Genomic DNA, 26410 nt, shown 5'->3' with positions numbered 1-26410 from the left:
GCGGCCGAGTGGCAGCTGCTGTGGTAAATCGGGGTGGAGGGCGCCACCCTTCCTTCGGCCAGGGGTGGGGACGGGAGGCTCCGGAGCCAATGGAGAGAAGGGCAGGGCCGGGCCGGGCAGGGCCGAGTTGAGCCGAGCCGAGCCGAGCCGAGCCGGGCCGAGCGCAGGTGGGCAGGGGGGCCGTGGGGCCGGGCGGCCGGGGCGGGCAGAGCCGTCTGCGGGCGCCATCCCGGGCTGGGCTGGGGGTCGCACGGCGGCGCCGCTCCGGGGAGGTGTGGGACCGGCAGCCGTGCTGGGTCATCCTGGTGAAATATACGCGTACAAGTATATATACGTGTGCGCTTATGTACGTATGCGCGTGTGTGAAATGGCAAACGGGCTGTATTTGTCGTTCCCGGGGTGGCAAAGCGTCTGTTACCTCTCTTTCTGAGTGCCCCGAGGTGGCCGGCCGTGTATTTAGGTGGGCGACAAAGCCGACCCCATGTTGCAGGCCAGCTAAGCTCTCGTGTTCCTGTGTGTCTCCGTGGGGCAGCTCGTGGAGGGGCTGTGCCAGCTGCCCCCGGTGCCCCAAGCCCTCGGGCAGGGTGCAGGAGGACAGCCCGGAGTGTCCCCAAATGTCCCTGGTGTGTCACGGTCAGGAGCTGCTGGTCCACATGCCCAGGGCACCACCAGCAGGACCAAAGCTGGTAGCTGCTCCTCTGTGCGAAGTCTGGCCCGGACTTTGAGGTGTCACTGGTGTACGTAGGTCTGTATCCCGTAGATATTGACTGCTAAGCGTTTGGGCCTAGGGCTGGCAAAATAATTCTTCTGACCTTCTTGGGGAAGGGTCCGATTTCAGCTCTGTCAGCAAAGTAACACCGTGGCTGTGTGCTGTGCCTTTCTTGTGGGAAAGTAATGCTAACGCAACTCTGCTGGCATGCCCTGAAAAGGAGAGAGGACTACAAGTCTCCCCTGCTTCCTGTAGTACCTCTTCTTTTGCTATTCCAGCAAGTGAATGGCGTTTGCAAATTCTGACCGTTGGGCTGGTGTGTTACAAGCAACTTGGGATTTTAGCAGCATGTATGTTTAGGCTTTATTGGCAAAAATCTGGAATGTTTTCCTCCTAATTGTTATCCCACCACTTGGATTTGCTGAAAATGTTTTCCTGCTCTTTATGTTAACCAACAGCAGCGATTACAGGTGAAACTTAGGAGAACATCAGGCTGTCAGTGTCAGCCCAAAGTTTTCTCTTTGTCTAACCGTAGCAAAGGAAAACTGCTTCTCTTCATCTGATTGCCATCAAAGAGAGCAATATATATATAAGTAGGAGCTTAAAATCTCAAGTGGATTATTAAATATTATGCCAGCCAGTAGCAGCTGTTCTGTGCTATATGCATTATACTGGTAATATTTCTCAAGGATGAAAAACATAGCAAAGAATTTGGTTTTGTTGCAGCACAGTGATGCTATAGCATGAAATTAAAAAGCAAGCCGAGGCTAGATCCTCATGTTAGCTTGAATTGGCCTCCTTTCAGTGTAATTGATAAAGTGGATTTTTCCGAGTTGAGGAGAGAGATCCCTTGCACAAAAGACATACGGAAAGAGAGAAATGGTAGCTCGTGCTTTCCTGTAGGCTTCACAAGGCTGCCGTAATGTAGGGTTCACTGTAGTTCCACCTCAGCTGCTCTGTTATAAACAGTATCCAACTACTGACTTATTTTTTGGCCCCTTTCATTTCTGCCATGTGGTTTTGATAGTTTGATCTTTTGGTTCTTAAACATCTTATGATTTTTTTTAATGTGTACTAACAGTTTGTATCCATCCACAGAGGAAAACCTTGCCTGATATCCTGTGGCTTACTGGGTCAATGTGAAGACTGTCTGGCATCCGGTGTTTCTGTCCTTCATTGGCTGTATTTAGTAGACCATGCTCTGTCATGTGAATATAAATGCAGCTTGCATTTCATCCCTCTGAAAGCTCGTCTTGTGGTATAGCCAGAAGGCAATTGTGCTTGTCTCAGCCCTCTGTACTTTGTTTCCTAATCTGTCCTTTCCCCTGTTCAGCTCAGTCTAGGGAAACACATTGTATGCACTGATTTATTTGGTGTCATGCAGAAAAATAACCACATCCAGGAAAGAAGGTTGTGCTGAGTGTGTGGCTGTGAGAGTGACCAGGCTGGTCCTTCCTCCTGGAAAGCAGAGACGCTGTAAACCAGAGCTCTGTCTGGCAGCCAGCACAGCCTTGGTGCCAGTTCACTGCAACTCAGATGGGTAAACGGTGGTGTTAGGCAGACTCTGCTGTGGTTGGTAGTAGGGCAAAGGGCTCCTGCCTCTGTAAGCCATTCATCAAAGAGCCCTGCGTGGCCCTGTGCGCGTCTTCCCTCCTCTGAGCGCTGGGAATGGGGCTGCTTGGGCAGCCAGCCTGGGAGCCTGTCATACGGAAACCTGGCTCAGCGAAAACTGAAAAATAAGTGCCCGTTGTCTCTTCAAAAGAACTGGATTGCTGATGAGCACCTGGTGTTGGCACAAGAGACAGAGTGGTGGGACAACCCCGCTGGCAGTAGCACAGATTTAGGCCACTTTCAGGCACCTGTGAATACAACCTCAGAAGACTTGTTGACGGCTGGTGGTTCCTGTAAAGTCCTTGGCGCTTTGGGGGCTGTTTATGTCACCTCTCGCCAAAACCAAAGTGCCGTAAATGGGAGATGGATGGTAAAGCTGTCTTCGGGTCTGAGCCTGCCTGCAGATGAGAAGCATTGTAGTATCTTTGCCTTTATTCTTTTTGAGAGGGAATAACAGAAAATGTCTGGCTATATTGCAACAAAAGACTTTCCAAGTAATCGTGAGGGTTAGATATTACTGGTGTGTTTTTGCTATCTGTATAATTCTTCCAGTGGGTACAACTAGGATGATGAAAGTAGGCTAATTGGCTGTCCTTCCTGAAACCTCTGCAATATTGCTGTGCTCACATAGCAAAAATTGTGTTGCGGTTTCTGAAATACTGGGAGAAAAAGTTCTGTATTATTTTCGTGCGGTTGTTAAAGACTAGATATTGGTACTGAACTCTGAAAGAGTAAACTTTATTCTTACAGCTGAACCAGAATCCAGGCTCTCGGTTGTAAACTGTGAGCCCCCACGTGCTCAGAATGTGTTGACCAGGTGGGGAGTGGAGACTTCAGGCTCTGTAAGGAGGAAAAAAAAAAAAAAGGGCACAAAAAAGGAAGTATTAGGCAGCTCACTGCAACACAGTTACTGTGAAGCTGATAGGCCTGGCTTGAGGGTTGCCCCTGCATTTGTTTCCTATACATGTACTATTTTTATCACTGAAAGAGGAATTGAATGAGAGGAAAAAGCTTGAAGAGAAGGCGTGGAAGGAGCACATGTCTGAAAAATGTTTCACTTGGGCAGATTGAGTTTGCTTTCTGAAATGCCTTGAAGGTGACCATTGTATTCAGGATGCTGTGAAAGACAGGGGAATCTCCCACTCCTCCTCCTTTCCTTCTCTTGAAGTGAATTTCAGTTTCTTTAGTGAGAAGCAAGAATCTCACAGAGCTTTCAAGTGTCTACTCTAACCTCTCAAGCTGGCTGGTAGACAGCAAAATCTACTGGTCAGACTGTGAATGTTTAATTCAGATTTACATGGCTGTGTCCAAGTCATGTGGCTTCTTCAGCTTCCTCCCCTGAGTTGGTTATATTACCTGAGATACACTGATGTGGGGAGTTCTTTTGTTTGTCTTGGGGGGGATACCTGGGTAAAATCCAGCAGAAGAAAGGAGGATTTCTTCTAGGTGTTACAGCTTTACGATGCATTAGAGGTCTGGTTTTGCTTATGGATAGGTGACTGGGAATGAGGTGCCTGAATTATCCTTCTTTACTCCAGTTGCTTTGTTAAGCTGCCTTAATAAATGATAAAAGGAATTTTCCTATCGATCCTATTTAAAGCTACCTGAAATCATGGCTTTAAGGCTGTTCTGCACTAGCTTTAGCCAGGGCAGTGCGCCTCCTCTCTCCAGTGTCTAAAAGGAAGAGCTGTTTGCATTGTGCCACTGCTTTCTTCACTTCTCTGCACAGTGGTAGGTGGAAAGAGGCCAAAAATGTCAAGTCCCCGCTTCTATACTCCAAGTTGTTGCCCATCCAAGCGGGCTTGCTTTTAAGCGCAAGTCAATGTAAGGGGAAAGTGTAGCGGCTCACCTAAAGGGCCAAGTCTTCCCCTTTATTTTACCCGCAGCCCTTGGGCAAAGGGAAGAACTGCTTATGAAATTCATCTGGATAATCAGCAGCCATAATACGGAAGGCAGTATGTAACTCCTGCTTAGTGGCTTATGCAAAGCTGAGGCTCCAGGTTACTAAGAAACTTCTGCTACCTGCTGGTGGCTGTAGGAGTGTTGTGTAAGAGCTGAGCTCTTGTAGCTGTCTAGCAGCCAGGCAGCATTCGAGGTGGAGCCTTGTTTGGCTCACACAAAACAAACACTAAGCACTGAGAAGCCTGCTCTGTGAAAGTGTAGGTGTACTGCTAATGGAAGAGGCCAAGCACGGAGGCAGGAACTATGACAGCTGTGGCAGAGGGAAAAAATACTAGGTGGACTAGGTCCAGTTGGTTCAGTGCTGCATTTCGCTGTTCCCCCTGACTGCAGGATACTTTAACTGAACAGATTGTCGTGCCTGATGTGACAGCAGGCTAAATCAGCTATTAGAAGGAGACAGAGTTACGCAGCTTGCTGTGGCCTCCCTGCTGAAATTGTGCTTCCTCATCAGACTCCCAGTTGTTTGCACTGCAGTGCTCACGCTTTCTCTTTGGCTTTGCTTGTTTTCTCGGTCGTGACTAGTTCGTGGCTGTGTCCCTCCTGAGTGAGTGCTCCCTGGGAAAGTGACGATGATCACGTTCATGAACAACTCGGACAGTGAGGATGAGACCTGTAACGAGAGAACATCTCTGATGTCTGCAGAGAGCCCTCCAATACCTTCCTACCAAGATGGCTTGCAAGCCTCTGAAGCAGGGGAAGTGCAGATACATAGGGTAAGTATGCATCCTTCCTGGGCACCAAAGAGATGGGGTATGATGATAAATGTAGTCCTGCTATGCCTCAATCCATGCCAGCAGGTAGGCTTTTAGGATTGGCTTTGGCCAGTGTTACTTCTCTAGTGTCACTCTCTTGGCCAGCAGCTGCACTGCCTGTTCCCATTTCCTCCACTGTGACTTTTTCCTCCCTTTTTATCTCCATATATACTCCTCCCCTTTCCTTCCTTTTGGTAAAGATACAAGCTTTTAATCAGGACCTGATCCACATAAAACTCTTGCAGGATATCCTTTTCAGCCTTCTCGTTTTGCCAGAAACCCTTTGTCTGCTCGGGTCAAATGCAGCAAATGTTAAAACAGAATCTAGTCCTCCTGTCAGTGAAGCATTGTGGTAAAACAAGCACAGCACTGCTCTGGGAGCGGGATCTGGTCAGGTTTATGCCACCTCAGATGAAATTTATTCCCTCCCACTTCTGTGCACCTCACCCTTCATATGCATGTGTCAGCCTCTCTCTGTATGCACTGGGGAGGCCCTTATATTTGTGGGTTTGGTTTAAAAACTGTTGCAGCCTATTTGTAATGGAATTTCTAATTGCATTGCTCAGTTGGCACTGTCCCATTAGGAACAAGTTGGTATGCTGTGGTAGCCCACAGCAGCCTCATGAAATATGGTGGAATGAAGCTCTGAATGCAAAGAAAGGATCTTACATATTTTTTTAATTTTTCTTTTCAGAAGAGGCACACAGGTAGCAGCGGCAGCCCTAACAATGTTGCTGATGGGGATATGTCTGACTCGGGTGTTCGAGCGAGAGGGAGTGCCTTGGAAAATGAAGATGAGGAACTGACGCTGAAATATGGAGCAAAGCATGTAATCATGCTCTTTGTGCCTGTCACCCTTTGTATGATTGTTGTCGTCGCCACCATAAAGTCAGTGCGCTTCTATACGGAGAAAAACGGGCAGCTGTAAGTGGGGTCTTCAAAACAGCCTCTGGGTACATGGGATCCCTAGCATTACACATACATTCTGTGCACATACACCTACGTACACAGTGTGCTTCCTTGGCAGGCTGGGAGAGCCTTTACGTGGCTAAAGATGGCTCTGTAAACATACCAAGATCTTAGTAAAGTAAGCCGTGTTCATCTGTGTAAGTTTTTCCATGCCTGTATTATACTGATTCATTAGCACTATCATTAGGCATTAGCCTCTGAGTGGCATAGGAATGAATTTGCTTCATACTGCAGTATAAAAGGCCCAGGCTTACCTCCTGGTCCGTTCACCCACTGGCTGGCAGCAATCGGGGAATAGCATGTTCATTTGGATGAGTGTCTCATTTCCTGATGACATTTTTGGTTCCCAAAGATGCGTGGTGTGGATACGTAATTCCATCCAGCTCTTCCTGCCTGCCCGAGAGCACTCCCAGCGCTCTAACTGCACTTCACATGGTGGCTGGAGGAATGGAACCGAAGAAAAGAAAATGGAGGGGGTGGTGGCATGATAAGAAGGGGTAAAACAGCCCAAGACTCTCTTGAAAATTGTAGAAAGAAAGGGTCCCCCTTTGCTGGACAGCACCTGGGATGTGTCCTTGTTGTTGTCACGGAGAGGGTCCAGAGACATGTAATAGGCTTTAGCAGCCTTGAGAGAAATTGCTAAACTTAGTCATTTATCATAGAATCATAAAATGGATTGGGTTGGAAGGGACCTTAAAGATCATCCAGTTCCGACCCCCCTGCTGTGAGCACAGACACCTTCCACCAGACCAGGCTGCCCAAAACCCCATCCAACCTGGCCTTGAACTCCTCCAGGGATGGGGCATGCACAGCTTCTCTGGGCAACCTGTTCCAGTGCCTCAACACCCTCTGAGTGAAGAATCTCCTCCTAATGTCTAACCTAAATCTCCCCTCTTAGTTTAAAACTGTTCATCCTTGTCCTCTCACTATTTTCCCATTTATGCTCTGTGTTTTCATTTAGAGCTCTGCCAGACGCAGCTGCTCTGTGGTAACATGCTTTGGTTAAACAACATTAATCTGTAGTTGATAACTAACTGGAGCCCGGCCCCTTCAGAGGATACATCTGATGTTTACTGTCCTCGGAAGTCATTCCTCCCTTTCTTCCCCCCTGCCCTGATCAGTTTTCATCTTGGGGCAACCAGTTAGATGAGAATGTATGTACTTGATATGGCTTTGCTTTATACTGCAGGATCTACACTCCCTTCAGTGAGGATACCCCATCTGTGGGCCAGCGTCTCTTGAACTCGGTGTTGAACACCATCATAATGATCAGCGTCATTGTTGTAATGACCGTCTTCCTAGTTGTTCTTTATAAATACCGCTGCTACAAGGTAAAGCATTCGTGCCCGAGTGTTTTCTGCATGCTTGCTGTGAACGTGTTCAAGTGAGGCTTGTCTGTCAGGGAGAAATAAAGGCACTGCACAGGTTAGTCCACAATTTAGTCACGGCAACAATTTCGTTGTAGAGAAGCCTCTGCTAGCAGTGTTAGAGTGTGCCTCAGAATGCGCTTTGCTGTTAATTTGCCACTAATGGTAGGATGTTAGAAACAGCCTGTTATTTGTGCTAGTCAGGTTTGAGTCTTCTCCATATGGTCAAAAGTTTTGCAGCTCGTACTTATGGACTGAGTTGTGCCATTTAATGTGAATGCCTTCTCTGAAGTTTTGGACAAACTATGTGGGAACTAGTATCATTCTTGCCTGTGGAGGCTCTGGTGGAAAAGAAGGATAGAATATAGAATTGGGAGAACTGGGAGCAACTGGCTGTCCCTCTTCCCTCATCAGCTGTGGGGAAGGAGGGTCTTTGGAAACTGGAGGAGAAGTGAAGAAGGAAGGACTGCTGGACAATAGGAAAGTCTGTCAACGGTGCATGCAGCACTGTAGCCCGTGCAGGGGGGAACAGCCCCTTCAATCACGGTCTTTTCTTGCCCTTAATAGTTCATCCATGGCTGGCTAATCCTGTCCTCTTTGATGTTGCTATTTCTCTTCACCTACATATATCTCGGGTAAGTAGAAATGCTGCAAGTAACTTAGTGGTTCAGAACTACCCTCTTCACCTGTTTGAAGAAAATCCCCAACTTAAGGAATGGGATGTTTCTCCTCCTTCTACAAACAGAGATTTTAAAATAAAAATTGTTCGAACTAGACAGCTTTTTACTTTTTTAAGAAAAATGTGGTCTTTAATGGGCAACACCTGATTTTACAGTACATACTCTACAAAAATCAAGGGGAACCGATACCATGAACATGAACCTTGTTGTACAGGCGTACATTGATAGTGACTTTAAGGAGATACTGGTATAAATAAATTGCCAACATCCTGCAATATCTGTCGTCAATTGTTTCTAGACATGATGTCATGTGAAACAGTTCGGCTAGATGGAGGTTCCCAAAACATGCTTTTGGTGTGTCTGTAGCCTCTGAGAACCAAGTGGAAAGGAACTTTGTGTTGAGTTGGTTCTCTGGATTGTCTTGCCTTATCCTCAGACTGCATATCTTCAAACTCATTCCCTTAGCTCCAAGTTCAGAAGGAACCAAGCTTTCAACTTTCCGATGACGCTTACTTATGTTTTTTTTTATTTATCTTTAATATTGAGATACATCCTATCATGCTTCTGGTGGGATGACTTGCACATGATTTGTTAGGTAAAGACTGTTGCATAGCCATGAGCCTATGTTAAATCTAGTCTTGAAATCTGGCCTGCTCAAATCCTTGGAATCACTGTTGACCTCAGGACTAAGGCAGTGTAGTGCTTGCCACACAGCACACTTGTGCCCTGCAGAGGGAACACAGAACTAAGAGCAACAATTGGCTGCCAGGCTGGTTCCCCTCTTGTGATGACAGCTGCTTATATCCTGCTTCCTCCTGGTGTCACAGGAGGCTTGCTTGTTTAAGTAGATCTAGCAAGATGCTTTGCATGTCGGTTGTTTTTATTGCTCAGCTAAATTTCACTGTTGCATTCCAGTGAAGTATTGAAGACATACAATGTGGCCATGGATTACCCCACGCTCATTTTAGTCATCTGGAATTTTGGAGCTGTTGGGATGATTTGCATCCACTGGAAAGGCCCCCTGCAGCTCCAGCAAGCATATCTCATTATGATCAGTGCTCTGATGGCACTGGTTTTCATTAAGTATCTACCTGAGTGGTCGGCATGGGTGATTCTAGGTGCAATCTCCATCTATGGTAAGTCTGGGTTGTGACTCTGAAGGTGTGGCTTATGGAGAGGTTATTCAGAGGTAATCTCAGTTAAAAGTTTGAAGAGAACATGCAGAATGATGTATCTGCAAGGTAATAATCAGATTGGTGAGGAGCTCTGACCAGGAGAGAGTATGCAAAGAGGAACTTGACCAAAGGCTGAAAAATAGTTAGCGTACATAGCAAAGGACTGATGAACATAAACAAAGTACCCCCAGTTCTCTGCTAATGAAATTTAACAATTTAATGTAATCCTGTCGTCTACTTTCAAATGAATAATGTGTTGCTCTCAAGAAGTTTAGGATTTCTTGTAGGATTAACACAATGGAAACTCTTACTGTCACATTAAGCCATGGGGGATGGTATTTTAAGTGAACATCATCTTCAGGGACTAGCAGCCGCAGTTGCACAGCGGCAGAAATCACCATTCAGGAAATCAGCCAGTTAATACTGATATATGCCATTTTGAGGGAAGAATAGCTTTTCAAAGATCAGGAATGCAAAATATGCATGACAGTTTAAGGTAAGATGGTCTGTTCCTTTTCTCTTTGCAGATCTTATGGCTGTTCTCTGTCCTAAAGGGCCACTGAGAATGCTGGTAGAAACTGCACAGGAGAGAAATGAGCCCATCTTTCCTGCACTGATATATTCCTGTGAGTAAGATTAGAATATTAATGTTTTTAACCACATTAAGCTTGAAACCTTTTTCTGTGTCAAACCGGTAAGCACTATTTTAGTTACTTCCTTGCCCTCAGATTGGTGTACGTTTATGTCCTGGAAGAGACCATTTGTAGAAGACCTTACCAGTTACAATGGTATTAACACTAATTAGCCACAGGGGTGGGCAGATTTGCCTTGTGAAACCGAAATGTACAAAAGTAGATTTACCTTTCCATGAATAGCCTCAGAACATAAGTCTTTGTTCTGCATACAAAGCCTTATGTGGACAGCAGTGTTTGTAAAGTTATGTAGTTAGGTGATGCCCCCTCAGTACCCGTATTCCTTCTGCATATGCTTTATAGGCTCACTTTTAAGTGTTTGAGGCTCTGCTCTTCCTGTAGCCTTCTCTTGCTCTGTGCACTGTATGCATGGCAGTGCCTGAGATATATTTGCTTTATTTTATATTGTGTGGCTGCTCCCTTCAAGTGGCTCTGTTCAATTATTGCTCTGCAAACAAAATCAGTCCTCTCTTCCCTGGATTTCTCGGACTGTTTAACTATGATGACATCCTGTGCCCTTATCCACAAAGGCATTCATATGCTTAAGACTGGCATAGTTGGAAGGCAGGTGACTTAAGATTTCCAGGACCTGGGCTCAAGCGCTTTCTGGACCTCAGTGGCTTCCATTGCATCACTTGTAAGATGAATCAGTATTTCCAAATGTTGGGTGCCAAGCTGAGGATGCCTGCAATTTGACTGATCTAGTTTTTCAAGTGTTTAGTGCTATATAAATGCTTTTGTGTGTTCCAAATAGAGCTTCTGTTGGCTTCACCTGACTTCCGTTCTACTGGACATTCTGTTATGCCGGCCTGAAACAATCTAGATGAAGTTTTCCCCGTGTTTTATTTAACAAACAAACAACAGTTTCTCTAAAGGAGAATGCAATTCAACAAATACTAAATACTGAACAAAAAGTTCTTAGGCAGAACGTCAGTGTCTCTGTTGTGAGACCACATTTTGTGGCTACCTCTAAATGCAAAAACATCACCTTGACTGAGTTTGTAATGGAATAGTAGACACTGTGTTTGCCTTGGCTTGTTGTTGTTCAGTTTAGCTTCTCTGAAAACAGGAAGACTGATGTACTCTTATATAAAAAGCTGATTTGAGTCCCCTTCCGTTGATCTCAGCATGGTTTGTATCCCTTCGTAAATTAGGGATCCATCTCAAGAATAAACCTGCAAACATCCTTCAGTTGTTCTTGGAACGAAAGCAAAAATAGCCAATATTTTGACAGGAAAAAAAAAAAACAGAAATGCAGGGAGAAAACAGACACTCGGACAACTCCAATGAATCCCTCACTTGTGTGCTTTACCTTCAGTAGGAGAGGGGGAGTATGCCGTCTGCCTTAATCTCTGGTTACATTTTGTGCTACCATCATTTCCTGGGCAACTGTTCCCTTTGAATAGAAGAGCCAAAAACCAGGAAAAAAACAAAGAAGATGAGGACCCTTATTTGGGATTTTTGCTGTCTTCAGGATACGGACGAAACTATGCTGACTTTTGCTCTGAGACTTTTCTTAAAGACTGAATGGATAGCCTTTGTTTTCTCTGACCTTGCCTTTTAAGTGAGTAGGGAAACTGACTGAGAATCAGTGTTGTAGTAGCAGTAATGGGGGAAAGGCTTATATTTTTAGGGATAGCTAAATGCTTAGCTACGCAGAGCTACAGTGACCAATGTTTTGTCTGATTTCTTGCTCTCTTTCTTCTAGCTGCTATGATATGGACAGTTGGAATGGCAAAGCCAGACACAGCAGCAAGAGGACCAAGTCAGCAGACATGGGATGCAGGTTTGCTTGCATGTCACAGTGTCCCATGGAAACAGTACACGTCTGAGACTGCAAGTCTCAATGTTAAGGTCTTGAATCCCAAAGGTCGCAATTTTTTTGCAGTATTGTTACATCAGTTGCAGAACTTAATGGTGTTCTGAAACCTGGTGTTTGGACTGGCAGCAAGATGGTGTAGGAAGCTCCAGTATTCAGGCTGCCTTTATTTAAAAAAAAAAAAAAGAAAGTGTTGTCCAACACACATCTTCAGTTATACTGAAGTTAAAGCTGGTAATGGGCTAGTGGGGTGGCTGTTACAACTTTATCAGCCGGGGATGGTTAATTACAACACAGGGTCATAAATATAATGCCAATGAGCTGGTGAACTTAAGTGAGTTAGGGTGTTGCACTCAGGCAACTGCCACAGAGCAGACATACCCTTAGCTAGCTCTAGGTCCAGTTTAGCTTACCCTGCCAAAGAAAATGAATGTCCTTACATTTACCGTTGGGTAAAGCTTATGTTTGGGCAGTTACCCAGCAGGAGCTGATGTGTTCCAGGTTTACATTCTATCTGATCCTGTGGTAATTTGTGTGCCGTTGTTCTTACCTTCTTGAAATGCAAGTTAAACAGCACTTTTGAAGGTGATTGAGTGAAGTCTGATTTGCGGTGTTAGAAGTATTTTCCATCTGGTCCTGTTGCATTTGCTTATTTTCAGGATAAAATAGCTGACATACTAACAAATGACAGAGTCACAGTCCTGCTTTGAAATCGAGCACAGAGCAGGAGCAAACGGCACCTTCGGTTCTACTGAATGCCTCTCTGGAAGCTCTGTGTGTCCCACATCACAGTCTGTTCACGTCTGCAGCAGTAGCGTCCTGTCAGATTGCCAAAAACTAGAAAGTTTGTGTGAATGCTTCTGAAAAATAGGAACTGTCAAATAGAGTAACATGTCACATACAAGCTGCTTCCAAAAGCACTGTTGTCTGAGAATGGGAAAGATGAAAGGACTCTGTTAAATATATTTAACAGGACCAAAAAAATGAAATTTCTGATACGTGTGAACACCCAACTCCAACATCAATGTGATTCAGAACAGAAGTTTTTCATAAATGGCAGTCTTCCTAGTCATCCATTTTGGTAATACTACCAGCTAGGGAACACCTGGCATCTCCACCGTGAAGATGTAACTGTGTCAGTATGTACTAATTTTACTTGGTTTCACTTGTCACTCCGGCCTGTAGAGGCTGGGGATACCAGCATGCCTACCAGCTCGATCCAGGGATTGAGAACTGAGGTGAAGACTCACTTTGCTTTTAATAACGGGCAGAGCAATGCTTAGTTCTGTGCATTAACTCACTTGTTGAAGCCACTGGGTAGTTGCCAAACAAACTGTGAACATGTGGCCTCCTGAACGGTTTCAGATAATAACACGTTTTCTGCAAATGTCTGTGCTTGAGTTGGTCCTGATCGCAAGACAAAGGGCTTGTCTATTCCTGAGAAGCTTCATAAGAGTGGAGATTTCATGCATCAAAACAAGTTATAAATACAGCTACCTCTTGTTTCTTTTTTTTTCCTCTCCTCTTTTCTTGGCCTATTTTTGTGGAACCAAGCCGAAGATGGGAGAGAGCACCACAGTAGCCCTTCACACTCGGACTCTCAGATTTTGGAGACAAGGAGTCCTGTTCCAAGCCACCCCATCACTTCTTTAGAGGAACTGGAGGAGGAGGAAAGTAAGGGAAGCTTCATATCTTGTTTTCAGTGCAGTCAGGTTAGAGCCTGACATTTGTACTCATAGTGGTTAACACGCTAACTCAGTTTGGTCTAATCACAGTTTATTTGAAAAGTTGTGACTTGTTGAGCAGCAGTGGTCTTGACTCTGACTGTGTGTTACTTCTTACTGGTGCAGTATCTGTTCTGGGATTGTAGTTCCAGTGATACACCTTGGCTATGCAGACAACTTAAGCAGTTCCTTCTTCCCCTTGCATCCCACTCCTCTTCCGTCCCTCAGCTGGTACAGCTGTAAGGCAGCACAGGGAAGCACCTCAGAGAGTGAAGTTGAGTAAAAATAACCGCAGAAGAGGGTGTCTCTAAGTCTTGACCCTCTCAGTAATCTGTGGAGATAATCCGTTTTACCTCAGTGCAGGATGCTAAGGGTCCAGCTTGGTTGGTAGCCAGGACTAGCAACCTTCAGCTGGTCCCCAGAAAGAAAGACTGTTCAGGAGGAAGCAAAACTGGAGAAGTAACACCTATTTTCTTTTCTTTCCTTCCCATTTCTCACAGGGGGTGTGAAGCTGGGCCTTGGAGACTTCATATTTTACAGTGTTCTTGTTGGGAAAGCAGCTGCCACACCTAGCGGAGATTGGAATACTACACTAGCCTGCTTTGTAGCCATTCTTATAGTAAGTTAGCAAGTTTTTACATCTTACAGTCGTGTTTAGCACAGCAGTGTTGCCAGAATTACCAACAGCTGAGCACTGCTACATCGCTACAGGTAACATCCTGGGTACTCGGGTGAAAGCACCAGTGGATTTTCTAGCACAGTGCTTGGTCTATAAAGACAGGCTTAAGTAGGTGGTTGGAGAAGCTAAATGATACAGACCGGGAGGGAGGATTCCTCAGCCCAGAGCCAAGCATGGAGATAGTGATGGTCAAACAGCCCCTGGGACAGCAGTTACGGCTGAGCTACCGGCGCGTTTGCTTCAGTATTAGAGATTGAGGATTTCTGTCAGCCACAAGAGTCAGTGTTATGAACTCCACATGATTAGCAAGCGTAGTCAAAAAGGCTAACTCCCTTTTGCTAAGGAGAACTGTGACACAAGAGGATGCCTATCTCATTCCTGTGTTTAAGCTGGGAAAACAGAATGATAAGAAAGTTAAAAATCCATGAAAATTATCAGTAAAAGTAGGTGACTGTCATACTGTACCTTCTTAAGGTAAGGTTCTTACTAAGAACTAGCTGTTTACACCAGTATCTTCACTGAAACTAACCAGAAGAGCAATGGCAGGAGTTTTAGAAGGTAAAAGGAATTATGATGTCATTCTTGGGCTTCCATTTCCCTGTTTGGATCCCAAGGGGGAAGACTTATAGTGACTATCACTTGTGAAAACCATGGATTAGAAAGCACAAGAACTAGAAATTATCTCATTTAAATAGTGTGATTACCTTTCCTACCTCATAGGTCAGAGACACCTATAGGATCACTTAGCTCCATATTCTGGTGTCTTTCTGGTGGCCATTCACAGGGTCCCTTTGCTGTGGGGAAAGCTCTCTCTTTTCTGTCCATCAGACCATGTACTCCGTTCTGTCTTTTATAGTGCTGTTAAATTTGTTCTGGCTTCTTTTTGCAGTTTTATATTTGTTGATATGTAGCTTTCTGTTTCCCAAAACGGTCTCTGCAGTTTCCTTGCAGTGAGCACATCTCTAAATGTAGATGGAAACTATGGAGTAGGTGTAGGCCAGATATGGTCCATGAAGAGTGTAAAGAACAGCCACAGGCTCAGCTGGATCATAATCAACCTTGCACTCTAGAAATACTGACTTTAAAAAGATCCTGACTGCTGATCTGTAGCTAATAGATGTTTTTTGGAGCCCAGTGTGAACATTGTCTCTGAGGTTTCTTCATTGTGGAGGGAGAAAAAAGGGCTCAGATAAGATAATTCATACTTCAATACACACAGTTGTACTGTATATCCAAAACCTACAAAAAACGTTCACGTGTTCCAAAAGATGGATCTTGGCCTCCCATCAAGATAAAGAACAGAATTTACCTAGCATGATAAGCAATACAATCAAAAGAACAGAAGTGGAATATCTTTTTCTTGTTCTTTTCCCCAAGAGACCTTGAAACCTGTGAAGGTATAAGAAGTACATGCCACTGTGTATTAGAGCTCTCCAATGAAACTCCTTATCTATGCAGTTCAAGAGGATTTAAATAGTTTTATCTGCTGGATCAGTAACAAATACATAATGGTATAGTACAAAACATAAAATAATCTGAAAATAAATTAACCTCTCAGGGTCAGTTGTATGTCAGCATTAGCTGTTTTACGCTACTTTCTCAGCAAACAGCTCAGCTCCAGATTGCTGAAGAAAATATCTGGCCAACTCGTGAGAAAGATGGTGTGGGAAAACATGTCTCATCCCACTGTAGCTCAGGCAGGCTTCACTTTTTGTATAGTGTGTAGAGCTTATTATTCGTATATTGGGTTATTGATGACCTATGTTTTTGGGCTTCTTACTTTATTTCCTTGTTTTTTTTTATTCTCTCTGGCAGGGTTTATGTTTAACTCTTTTATTACTGGCTGTTTTTAAGAAAGCATTGCCTGCGCTTCCCATCTCCATCACCTTTGGCTTGATCTTTTACTTCTCGACAGACAACCTTGTGCGACCATTCATGGACACCCTGGCCTCCCACCAGCTGTATATTTAGAAGAAGAGGGAGTTGGAGGATTCTTTTTAAAGCTTTTCTGTGAAGTACGGTACACTGTTTGGAATAAGTCATAACATTTTACACCTAGTGCCATATACTTGTAAAGAAAGCAATAACTGTGACATGATGCATACTAAAGTCCTAGTTACATGTTAAGCTGAGATTTTTCACAGGACTTCTAATGCTTGGACTCCAGTGAAAAGCCTAGCTCACTGCTGAGGTCAGAGTTAAATAACTTGTATGTTATTTAATGTGCATGCAGGCTCTTGTGAGCAAGGAAGCCTGTATGTAGTGTGGGGCGCTGGAGAGATGAAGGGTCTGATCTGTGCTTCCAGAAACTCAGGCATTTTAGCTGTGGAATTGCAGACAAGTTTAACTGTACTCTGAAATTGCTGACACTTCACACTTCTGAAGTGGTGTGCAAACGTGAAATGAAATTCAGTCATACTTGCAATGAGAAAAGCACAGCAGCCAGTAGGCAGAGAACAGAGTACTGTTACACCTAGTTGTGAGCATTAGACAGATGCGTAAGGCTGAACTTCATAAGGTGGCCTCTGTTTGTACAATTTCTATTGAAATTGCTCCAAGTGTCTGTTTATTTTGATCCTAGTAAGACATAGCCATGATGGATCTAGACAGCATGTCACTGGTAGGACGTTTGAACATCCTTAATGTTCAAACAGGCATCATTAATGCTGGAAATATTTACACAGCATTAAGTGACTTCATAACAACAAAAAAAAATCACACTGTGTTGTCAGTAAAAACAAACAAAACAAAAAAAATCTGACTTGACCTTGCTGTTAGATGTATTTAATCACACTTTTCTTACGCATTTTAAAAGTGTTTTATTTCTTTTTATGTCACTTTCTTAGAAGTAGACAAATTTTGTATTTTTTTCTTTTTAGGTGTGTATAATAGACAAACTAGCTCTGTTTTCTCAGCTGATCAGTATCAGTGTTTCAAAATATAACATTACATAGTGTTTTGTGAACAATGCAATGTCATTGGGAGATGGAGAACTTCACGTCTGAAGCTACTTTTTCAATAACACTTTGAACTATGCCTTTTTAAGATAGTGGTTTTTCCAATAGACTTGTTTAAGCTAATCTACTTTGATATTCAACAAGGACATGATGTAGGTGCTTCAAACAAATTTTTAAAAAAACAAGTTTTTTATGAGTTATATGTGTCTCTGGACGAATAATTTTTGCTCTTTTAGTTTTCTGTTCTTATTTCTTAAATTTGCAATGTTTGAATTTAAAAACTGCAGGCAGAGAGTTAATTATTACTGATAGTTTTTTTTAAATGTAAACTACTAGAGCTATCTGCTGTTTTTTTAAGGTTTATGAGAAAGTTGTGTTGTTTGTTATGGTGCCAAATCATAATACAATCACTTGCAATCATGATTTTATTTTTTAGACTGCATGGTTTAGAGAGAATGTTAAATATTTGTATGTACTAGAAGAAGTGTCTTGCTTATCTTAACAGGGTTGTAGCATATTGTTTAAAATGATTTATTTTTATGGACATACAGTTGATATGTGAAGGAAATGGGGGCGGGGAGGGATCTTTCAATTATTGAAGGATTATTAAAGGTCCTTCAGTTTTTTGTAGATTTGTGCTTGCCAAAGATTGGCCTCTTACTGATCAAATTCTGCATAACTTATAAAAAATACTTTACAAGGTAACTGAGCAGTGTATTCTGTCAGTGCAACAAAATATGTTGTCCTGGTGAGTGATAGGAGTATATTGTATAAAAACTGGAGTGGTTGAATTGTGTAAAAGTTTAAATGTATTTACTACTAGCATATATATTCACCTTGATGCACCTCGTGTGTGAATGTGTGTCTATACACACATGAGTTTTAAAACAATATTGAGTGATTTCTCATCTCATTGGACATTTTCACTTGTGTATGAAAGTGAAGTTTTATTTGTGATACTAACATTGCACAGCATGGCACAGGATTTACTTGCACCCTTCAAAAAGGAGGAACAGGAGCCTAGTGGCTACTACGCAAGAAATTGGCACAGGGGTCTTGCAACTTGACAACTTGATTCTGCACGTGTGTGTGCATAGCAAAGTGTTTGTTCTCTGCAGTCATTGATTTCACCTTGCTGCATGCTCTGCTAAACTGCAATCTCTTTGACCTTGTAGAAATCCTAAATACTCGATATGCCTCTCTGAAAAAGTACAGCTGTCAGGTCAGGTAGGCTTAGGATGACACCCACCTTGTCACTCAGCAGCTCAAAGCCCTATGGGAGGTGCCATGTGTTGGCATTTCTCTACATGATCCCTGTCACATCTCCTCTCCAGTCTAAAATGAGTGTTTTGTTGCATCTAGTCTGAAAAGTGGCTTGGGCATAACAACAGTCCTTCTCATGTAAGATTGAGGCTATGTCGAGGAACAAACATACAGTGGTAAGCCTGCCTAATGCAAACCCAAGCTTGTCATTGCTGGGAGATATGCAGCCTTCTTGCAGCTTTTAGTGTCTTTGTTAAAAGCCTGTGCAATGCAATCAGTTTGCTGTTGTCACCTTCTGACCACATAGTTTCTGCTTGTGCTTAATTGCTGTTTCCTCTTGCCACTTCGTTGTTGCTTTTGGTTTCAGTTGTTATTGTGGGGTTGTTTAAAGTGTCTACAGTGCATCAAAAATAATGCGCAAGAAACAGTGCAGTCATAAAGAAACTACAAGAAATAAGACTCCTGTCAGAATCATGCTGTGCTTCCACAGCAGCTCTCATCAGATACTCAAGGTCTCATTCATAAAACCTAACTTCAGAAATTACCTCCGTGAGCAGCCAGAAAAGTGCTAGGAAGATTGTCTCCCTCTGGTTCACAGAAAGAAAAGGATGTATCTGCAATATGAGGTGTCTTAGCAAAAGCTGTATATAAAAATTGTTGAAACTGGGTCAGCAAAGGTTAGTGGATATAGCAAGGTCACAACACACTCATACTACAGTCAGGAAAAAGAGCAGTGGTCTGTTATTCTACACCCCTTCTTTGCACCAGTTGCTAACAAAATCTCTATGGGGCCATCAGATTAAGTTAGACCATCTCTATGACTTAATGGCAATTGCTGTCAGAACCCTGGTGAGGAATAGCTCAAGGCTCCCTGTCCTTGTAAAACAAAATATGTAGTGGTCTCCCTGATACTCCCAAACCAATAATACGTTGCTTTGCTTTGTTCTTGCCTTCTGAGGCACTTCAGTTAATCAAATGGTGTTTCTCGTAACTTAAATTTTTTAAAATTGAATACGTAATTAATTTTTCTTTACTGTTTCCTTCAGTCCCTGGTCTCCCTGTGCCTGCAGTACAGCTCTCTGGCAGCCATAGGAGGGCAGTAAGTCTATATGAAGAATTACCAGCCATTTTAAAGCACTCTTCTGTTTATGCCTTGCTTTTCGATGAGGCTAAAGGTCCTGCAGTCTCCCTCATGGCAAGGCTTTTTAGCAGGCACCCCATGTTCCAGCATGGCTGCAGTTTTGGCACAGCAGGGGAGAGGCCTTGAGTGAGCATGAGCTCAACTGTACAAGAATCCATTTAAAACCAGATGGTTTCAGTGTCATGCCATGTTCAACAGCTGTGAGATGCTGCTGTTACACTGCACGCTCTGCATTTTGTTTGAGTCCTTCCTTGTTTTTGTTTTTTTCTCTAAAGTATTCAGCCCTAGTTTGAGTTCTGCAAACCCTGAGCATAAGTCAGAGGCTCCTCCAGGAACTATTAAATTATTTTTTTCTGAGCATTTTCAAGAAGCAAAGGAATAATTGTATTTACTGATTTGTCATGTCTTCTGTCACTTGCAGTCTCCTGTTTTGTCCCAGCAGGTCCTGCTTACCTGGGAGAACAGTACACTGTTCTCACTCCAGCTCTCTGCACTGGGGGATCCAGGATCTAGCTAGATCTTGTCTTTTGTCTCCAGCAGCTATCTAATTTTCTTGAAGTCAGTTGCACTATAAGAAGGCAGCCTGGACAGATAGGATATCTTTGCCAGAACTTCCCATACCATAGTATTCATGTCTCCTAGCACACCACAGCGTCCCTAGTTAAATTTATCCTTGCTTGCTCTCCCTTCACCTTATCAGGAAAGGTGAAGTGGTGTGAGCTGTTCCAGTTTTACAAGTGGGAAGCACAGCAAGAGTAGGAGTGTAAATGCTGGGTTTCGGCTTGGTTATATAGGAAAAATCAGGGCACCAAACATGAATACGCAAGTCACTCTCCTTCCTTTTACATCTTCCCATTGCTACAGGTTTTCTATCATCCATCATTTCCCACTACCTTCCAGACAGTTGCCCTCGGCCCTTGAGGAGTTAAGTGAATATGAACAGTTTATTTCCTCCTTCATGCAACGCATTTGTCTGACAGGTGCCCGAGAGCACAATTTGGGCTGCGTCAGTGCTCAGTACTATTTATCACTGAGTATTTAAAAGATACAAAGACTAAAGTGGAACTAGCTAAGCTCCTTGATATAGAAACCTGGTATGGGGCCAAGGAGTAGGAGGGGGAGTTTTCCAGAACTGGAAACTGTTCTGAGTCCTATCAAATGCAGGCTGAGCACAGTGGCAGCTCCCAAGGCCAACTCAAGGTTAGGTCTTTGCAGAAATAAATGGTGTGAAGCCTGGTACTCCCTAACTGCTTTGCAGGGCCTGAAGAATCAGAATGAGGCAGAGCAGGGAAAGCACTAGGCCTATTTTCTCTAAAATCACTGTTTCCTGTGTTTTCAATCATAGAATGGCTCAGATTGGAAGGGACCTTAAAGACCATCTAGTTCCAACCCCATAGGCAGGGATGCCACCCACTAGATCAGGTTGCCCATGGCCTCATGTAACCTGGTCTTGAACACCTCCAGGGGTGGGGCATCCACAACCTGTGTGGGCAAGCTGTTCCAGTCCCCCACCACCCTCTGAGTGAAGAATTTCCTCCAAACAACTAATCTAAATCTCCCCTCTTTTAGTTTAAAACCAATCCCCCTTGTCCTGTCATTATCAGATTGAGCAAAGAGTCGCTCTCCATCTTTTTTTATAAGCCCCTTCAAGTACTGAAAAGTCACAGTGAGGTCCCCCTGGAGCCTTCTCTTCTGTAGGTTGAACAGCCCCAGCTCCCTCAGCTTTTCTTTGCAGGAGAGCTGCTCCAGCCCTCTGATCAACTTTGTGGCCCTCCTCTGGACCCACTCCAACAGCCCCACACCATTCTTGTGCTGGGGACCCCAGACTTAGATGCAGAGCTCCAGGTGGGGCCTCATGAGGGCAGAGCAGAGGGGGACAATCTCCTCCCTCCACCTGCTGCCCACCCCTCTGTTGATGCAGCCCAGGATGCAGTTGGCCTTCTGAGCTGCCAGCACGCGCTGCTGGCTCATGTTGAGCTTTTTGTCCACCAGAACACCCAGGTCCTTCTCTGCAGGGCTGCTCTCAATGAGTTCTTCTTCCAGTCTGTGCTCGTGTCCAGGATTGCCCTGGCCCAGGTGCAGCACCTTGCACTTGGAGTTGTTGAACCTCATTAGGTTTACGTGTACCTATAGAATCCCTTCCTGTTATTCTTTGCCTCCCTTGCCAAGCTCAGTTCCATCCGTGCCTTGGCTTTCCTGATTCCCATCCGTGCACATCCGGACAGCATCCCTCTACTCTTCCCAGGCCATGTGTCCATGCTTCCACTGTCTGCGCATTTCCTTCTTGTGCCTCAGTTTGCCCAGCAGGTCCTTGCTCAGCCATCCTGGTTGTCTGCCCTCCCTGCCCACTTTCTTACGCAGGGAGATGGAGAGTTCTTCTACTCTAAGGAAAACATCCTTAAAGAGCTGCCAGCTCTGTTCAGCTCCTTTGTCCCTAAGGACAGTGTTCCAGGGGATTTCACCCACTAGGTCTTTAAATAGCTTGAAGTTCACTCTTTGGAAGTTCAGGGTCCTGACTTTGCTCTTAGCCAGGCCCATATTCCTTGAGATCACAAACTCAACCAGGGTGCGGTCTCCGCAGCCCAGGCTGCCTCCTCTTTGATGAGCTCCTATGTGTTGGTGAGCACCAGGTCCAGTAATGCTTCTCCTCTGGTTGGTTTGTCTAATACCTGGACCAGGAAGTTTTCCTCAACGTACTCTAGGAATCTCCTGGATTGCTCACAGCCTGCTGTGTAGTTTTACCAGCAGACAGCGGGGTGGTTGAGCTCTCAACCTGTCCGTGGCTGTTTCTCAGAGGCCTCTCTTCACAATCAATCCCTTCCCTAATGTAGAGGGCCTCTGCAGGACTCGTTGAGGTACATGTAATCAATCAGGTGGCAGAAGGAGAGGGCAAAGCACTCACCAACCTTTACAAGCAAATGCCATTTACAATGAGCAGAAATAACTGATCTGTCTAGCAAATTAATAAAGAATTACGGACTGAGTAATGTTTAACCAAGTCTTACAAATCAGAGGAGAAACAGTAACATGGTATTCCTGAGGCACATAGCTGCTAATCGGACTGCTACACTCTCTTCAACTTCATCTCAACCAAAATGGCTTTCCTTGATACCTGTGAAGCATTGTTGTGCAGAAGATTTTGAACGTTGGATATAATATTGTGAATGTTTTACTCTGCTGGGAGAGGTTTGTCTTGATATAAGAAAGAAATTCTTTACATGGAGAACAATAAACAACCGCCCCAGGGAGACATGGTAGGATCCCCATCACTGGAGATTGTCAAGATGCAGTTGGATGGTGTGCTAGCTAATCTCATCTAGGCTCCCTTTTCCCAGAAAAGCTTGGACCTGATAATCTTCTGAGGTCCCTTCCAACCTGGGCTCTTCTGTGGCTCTGTGATTAATTGCTAAGGTGACAGGGGCCAGGTGCACTGTCCCAAAACCTATCCAAAGACAAGGACTAGTATCACTTTCTTCCATTTAGTGCTTCTATCTGCAGCCTCTCCACCTGACTCTGTCCTTCTTTCAGCATACTCCGCTCCCATGGGCTTGTCTCCAACTTTCCAAAGTACCCAGAACCCACTCTGCACCCATGTGGGAAAATTTGGAGGGAATGGTGAGTGGCACAAACCACAGCCAAACATAGATTGGTGGTAAGAGTGGTGTGCCACACAACTTTTTCCAGCAGTCCTCTGTCAGTGATAAACATGTTTGCAGCTTGGTTTGTTGTGACTTGTTACCACCCCATCTAGAGAGTAACACTTCTCTTTTCTTTCATAATGTAAAGAAAAAAAAAGTCCATGTACCTGTATACAAATTTCTCTTTGAGAAAACATCTTTGCAACACGTCTTTTCTCCCAATGGAACAGAAGTCATGTTATCTGACTCAGTGAGAATTTGTGTGTGTGTGTTGGATGGCAGGGGCATACCCTGGTGAAAGACAGAGAGGCCGTGATCTGCCTCACGTCCCTGGAAATCCGGGAAGATACTCTGTGAAATGCCTGAAAAGTAGACTTGCTACTTATTTTCCAAACAATTATTAAAGATAATCCCAGCATTAGTGGGCCTGCCTCAGCTTCATACTAGAGGTTAATGGTATATAGTCACTTCCCTGGAGCTATATAGCACTAGCCACAAATACCCTGTCAAAAGCCAGCCACTCTCTGTGTAACCTCGCAGCAACTCCTGCCCACTTCCTGCTAGCAAGAGGGCTTAGCCTTCCAGCAGCCCCACTGGTTTTCCCTGCCTTCTCCAGCTACGCAGAGCGAGGCTGTTAGCTGACAACTCCAGGAAGAAAATGGGGGTGGAAGTTCATGAAATACCTGTTTTATTCCCCGCACCGCATCTTCTTGGACAGAAAACATTTGTCACAAGAACTGCTATACTGACTGTTTCCAACGGCGCTAAATCATCTTAAAGTTCTCACCAACAAAATGAAATTGAACCCTGTCTCCTTCCCTTTGTAGTGAGGGAAGAGAGAAAAGAATGTCAAGTACAAAGAATGCCTTAATGTTTTGGGGTGAAAATACACAGTTCGTGAATCAGAGCAGTCCTAAGTGTTATAAAAATAGCTCATCATTTGGATCCTGGGATGATCCTGGATGTGAATCTACCACTGACTGACTCAGAGAGATCTCATTTCTTTACAAGGCTGTTGCTCTCATTCTTGGCCATAAAGCCATGTAAATAACGTAAGGTACAAACAGTGTCACTGAAACATGCCAAAGTTTTGAAATACCCAGAAGTTAACTACTGAAACCAAGCCACCTGTCCAGTGACTTCTCCTTGAGCTGTTTCAATTCGTCATCATTATAGTGTTACGTTGGTGGAACACCATAAATTTACATAGGCAGATAAGACAATCCTCCTTCCCTGAAGAAATTGCCCACTGTAAAAGATGAATGAACATGAGGTAAAGCCCCCTAAGAGGTAGGTTATGAGAGCTTCAGTAGCTGAGGGATGCATTTCCAGAGTAGTTTTTGCTTTGTGATTAGCTACGCAAATGTGGGAGAAGGATGGCGGTGTACATTTTGTTGTGGTCAGAGAAACAGATTGGGCCTGTCCTGTGTAAGAGCATTTCTGAGTGTTCTCTGAATAGTCTGGATGCTCGTCAACCTAATGACAAGACCAATATTAGCTTAATTGAGAATCCATCAACTTTTTCTTTCTGCAGGTTAGTTGTCTGCATACCAATTTCGTGTTGCATTGGAGCCCTTCTAACTGCAGGGACTGAAGATCTTTCCAGGCTCTGGTTCTCTAACTTTTTTTTTAGAAGTTGAGACAGCCTGACCAATTCTTCTCTACGTATGCCTGGGAACTTGGCCACTTTGTACAAGGCTTTAACAGAAGCCAACTTTCTCTGCGTTCTTCAAAGCAGTCAGCATCAGAACTGGAAGAGATTTTTTTGGGGGTGGGGGTGGGGGTGGGGTGGAGTGGGGGGTTGTTCCCTGACGTCCAATAAGCAGCAAGCTGCTATCTGGTGAGCAGACTTTCCTTGGAAAGCAGCAAACAGGAGGAGAAAAGCAACCTCACCTGAAGTCTGATAGAGGGCCTTTAAATGCCTCACATTTAAAGAGGCCTAGACTCACTCTTTGCCATGTCCTTCTTCCTGCTTTTACCAAGAGCTGCAGCAGAGCTGTTCATGAAATGTGAGCAACCCCTGAAATTGCATCATTAAGCCCTTCGTTATGTAAGTATCAATGGGCAATACGAGGTAAAGATATGATGGCACCACTAAAGCATTTGCTATGGAGCCATAACTTCTGGCTGCTATGTCAAACTTTCCCACTGACCTTGGGTAAGGTACTGACCTCTCTCTGACTTGTAAAATCAGGATATCTGGAGAAGTAAATTATCTTCAATAAACCATTTTAAGATCAGTGAGGAGAAGGCTCTGGGGAAGTGTGACTCACTATTAGTTATAATTTGTTTATTATAATTTCCATTATATTTATGTATTGTATTATATTTGAGAATAGATATATCATTATAGTGTTTGTATCTAGATTGTAATTTGTATTATATTCAAATTTATTACAAGTTGTATTATAATTTAATAAAAGATTGATATATAATCCTCATTGATACAACAGTCTTCCTAGAAGTGATCACATATCTGGATAAGGCAGCAAATTTGTTGAAAGCTGACTGAATGTGGCAATACTGGATAAGATTTGAGAAGCAAATGACAGTCATAGTACCAAACATGTATTGTGACTGATTTCTTAATGCTGTTCATGCTTGCTCTGTAAATTCAGATCTGCATCACGCAGATCTGCAAAAGGAAACAAGTACATAACAGAAATTACATGGGATTTAGACACTGAAGTAAAAACTTATAACAGTTTTTATAAGTTTTTTATAAGTTTTTTAAACACAACAGCCTCATTCTGCTGCCATGTCATACTGGAGGCACTAAGGCATCAATGGATGCCCAAGTTTAGATTTTAACAGGAAAGTCTTCTAGGTTTCTTCTAGCCACCCTGCTTGAAAGGGCTTAATCTAGCAGGTGTTTGCATGGCACATTTAGCAGATCAGCTCCTACAGAAACTCCGACAGTTGATTCAAAGCACAGATGAAGCGGGGGTCTCTGCTGTTTTATCTACAATCTTCTGGTGAAGGGCACAAAACCAGAATGGTGTGGCCTAGGCTTCCTTCCTGAACTGATCCTCCGTGGGCTTCCCCCAGGCAGCAGCACTTCAAGAACTGCTCCCACACGGCTCCGTACCACGGGGTCCATCCCCCAGGAGCAAACTGCTCCAGCACGGGTCCCCCACGGGCGGCAGCTCCCCCCAGACCCCCTGCTCCTGCGTGGGCTCCTCTCCACGGGCTGCAGCTCCAGACCAGGGCCTGCTCCTGCAGGGGCTCTCCATGGGCCGCAGCCTCCTCCAGGCCACATCCACCTGCTCCAC

At 44.1% G+C, this 26410-nt stretch overlaps 1 protein-coding gene across 5 annotated transcripts; it reads left to right on the top strand.

Moving 5' to 3' along the window:
* On the top strand, positions 1–25578 carry PSEN2 (presenilin 2). 5 transcript variants are annotated; one of them, XR_013949478.1, is made up of 13 exons: positions 30–167; positions 4805–4995; positions 5729–5958; positions 7193–7334; positions 7938–8005; positions 8966–9186; positions 9753–9851; positions 11626–11703; positions 13291–13410; positions 13961–14079; positions 15955–16154; positions 24673–25058; positions 25178–25578. XR_013949478.1 is itself a non-coding variant. In XM_080587670.1 (12 exons), exons 2-11 carry the CDS (start codon positions 4852–4854, stop codon positions 16108–16110), a joined length of 1377 nt encoding a protein of 458 aa, XP_080443796.1. In that variant the 5' UTR covers positions 1–23; positions 4805–4851; the 3' UTR covers positions 16111–16154; positions 24673–25578. The 5 variants fall into 5 exon arrangements, 4 of the variants coding, with proteins under 4 accessions (XP_080443796.1, XP_080443794.1, XP_080443797.1 ...); XM_080587670.1 differs by lacking the exon at positions 30–167 and adding an exon at positions 1–23 and having other exon boundaries at positions 24673–25578; XM_080587668.1 differs by having other exon boundaries at positions 24673–25578.
* Positions 25579–26410: the final 832 nt, after the last annotated feature.

This window comes from Anser brachyrhynchus (assembly GCF_964034855.1).
Source record: "Anser brachyrhynchus genome assembly, chromosome: 3".
NCBI classification, from domain to species: Eukaryota; Metazoa; Chordata; class Aves; order Anseriformes; family Anatidae; genus Anser; species Anser brachyrhynchus.
Note: the sequence above shows the minus strand (reverse complement) of the source record. Positions and strands in the feature narration are given on the sequence as shown.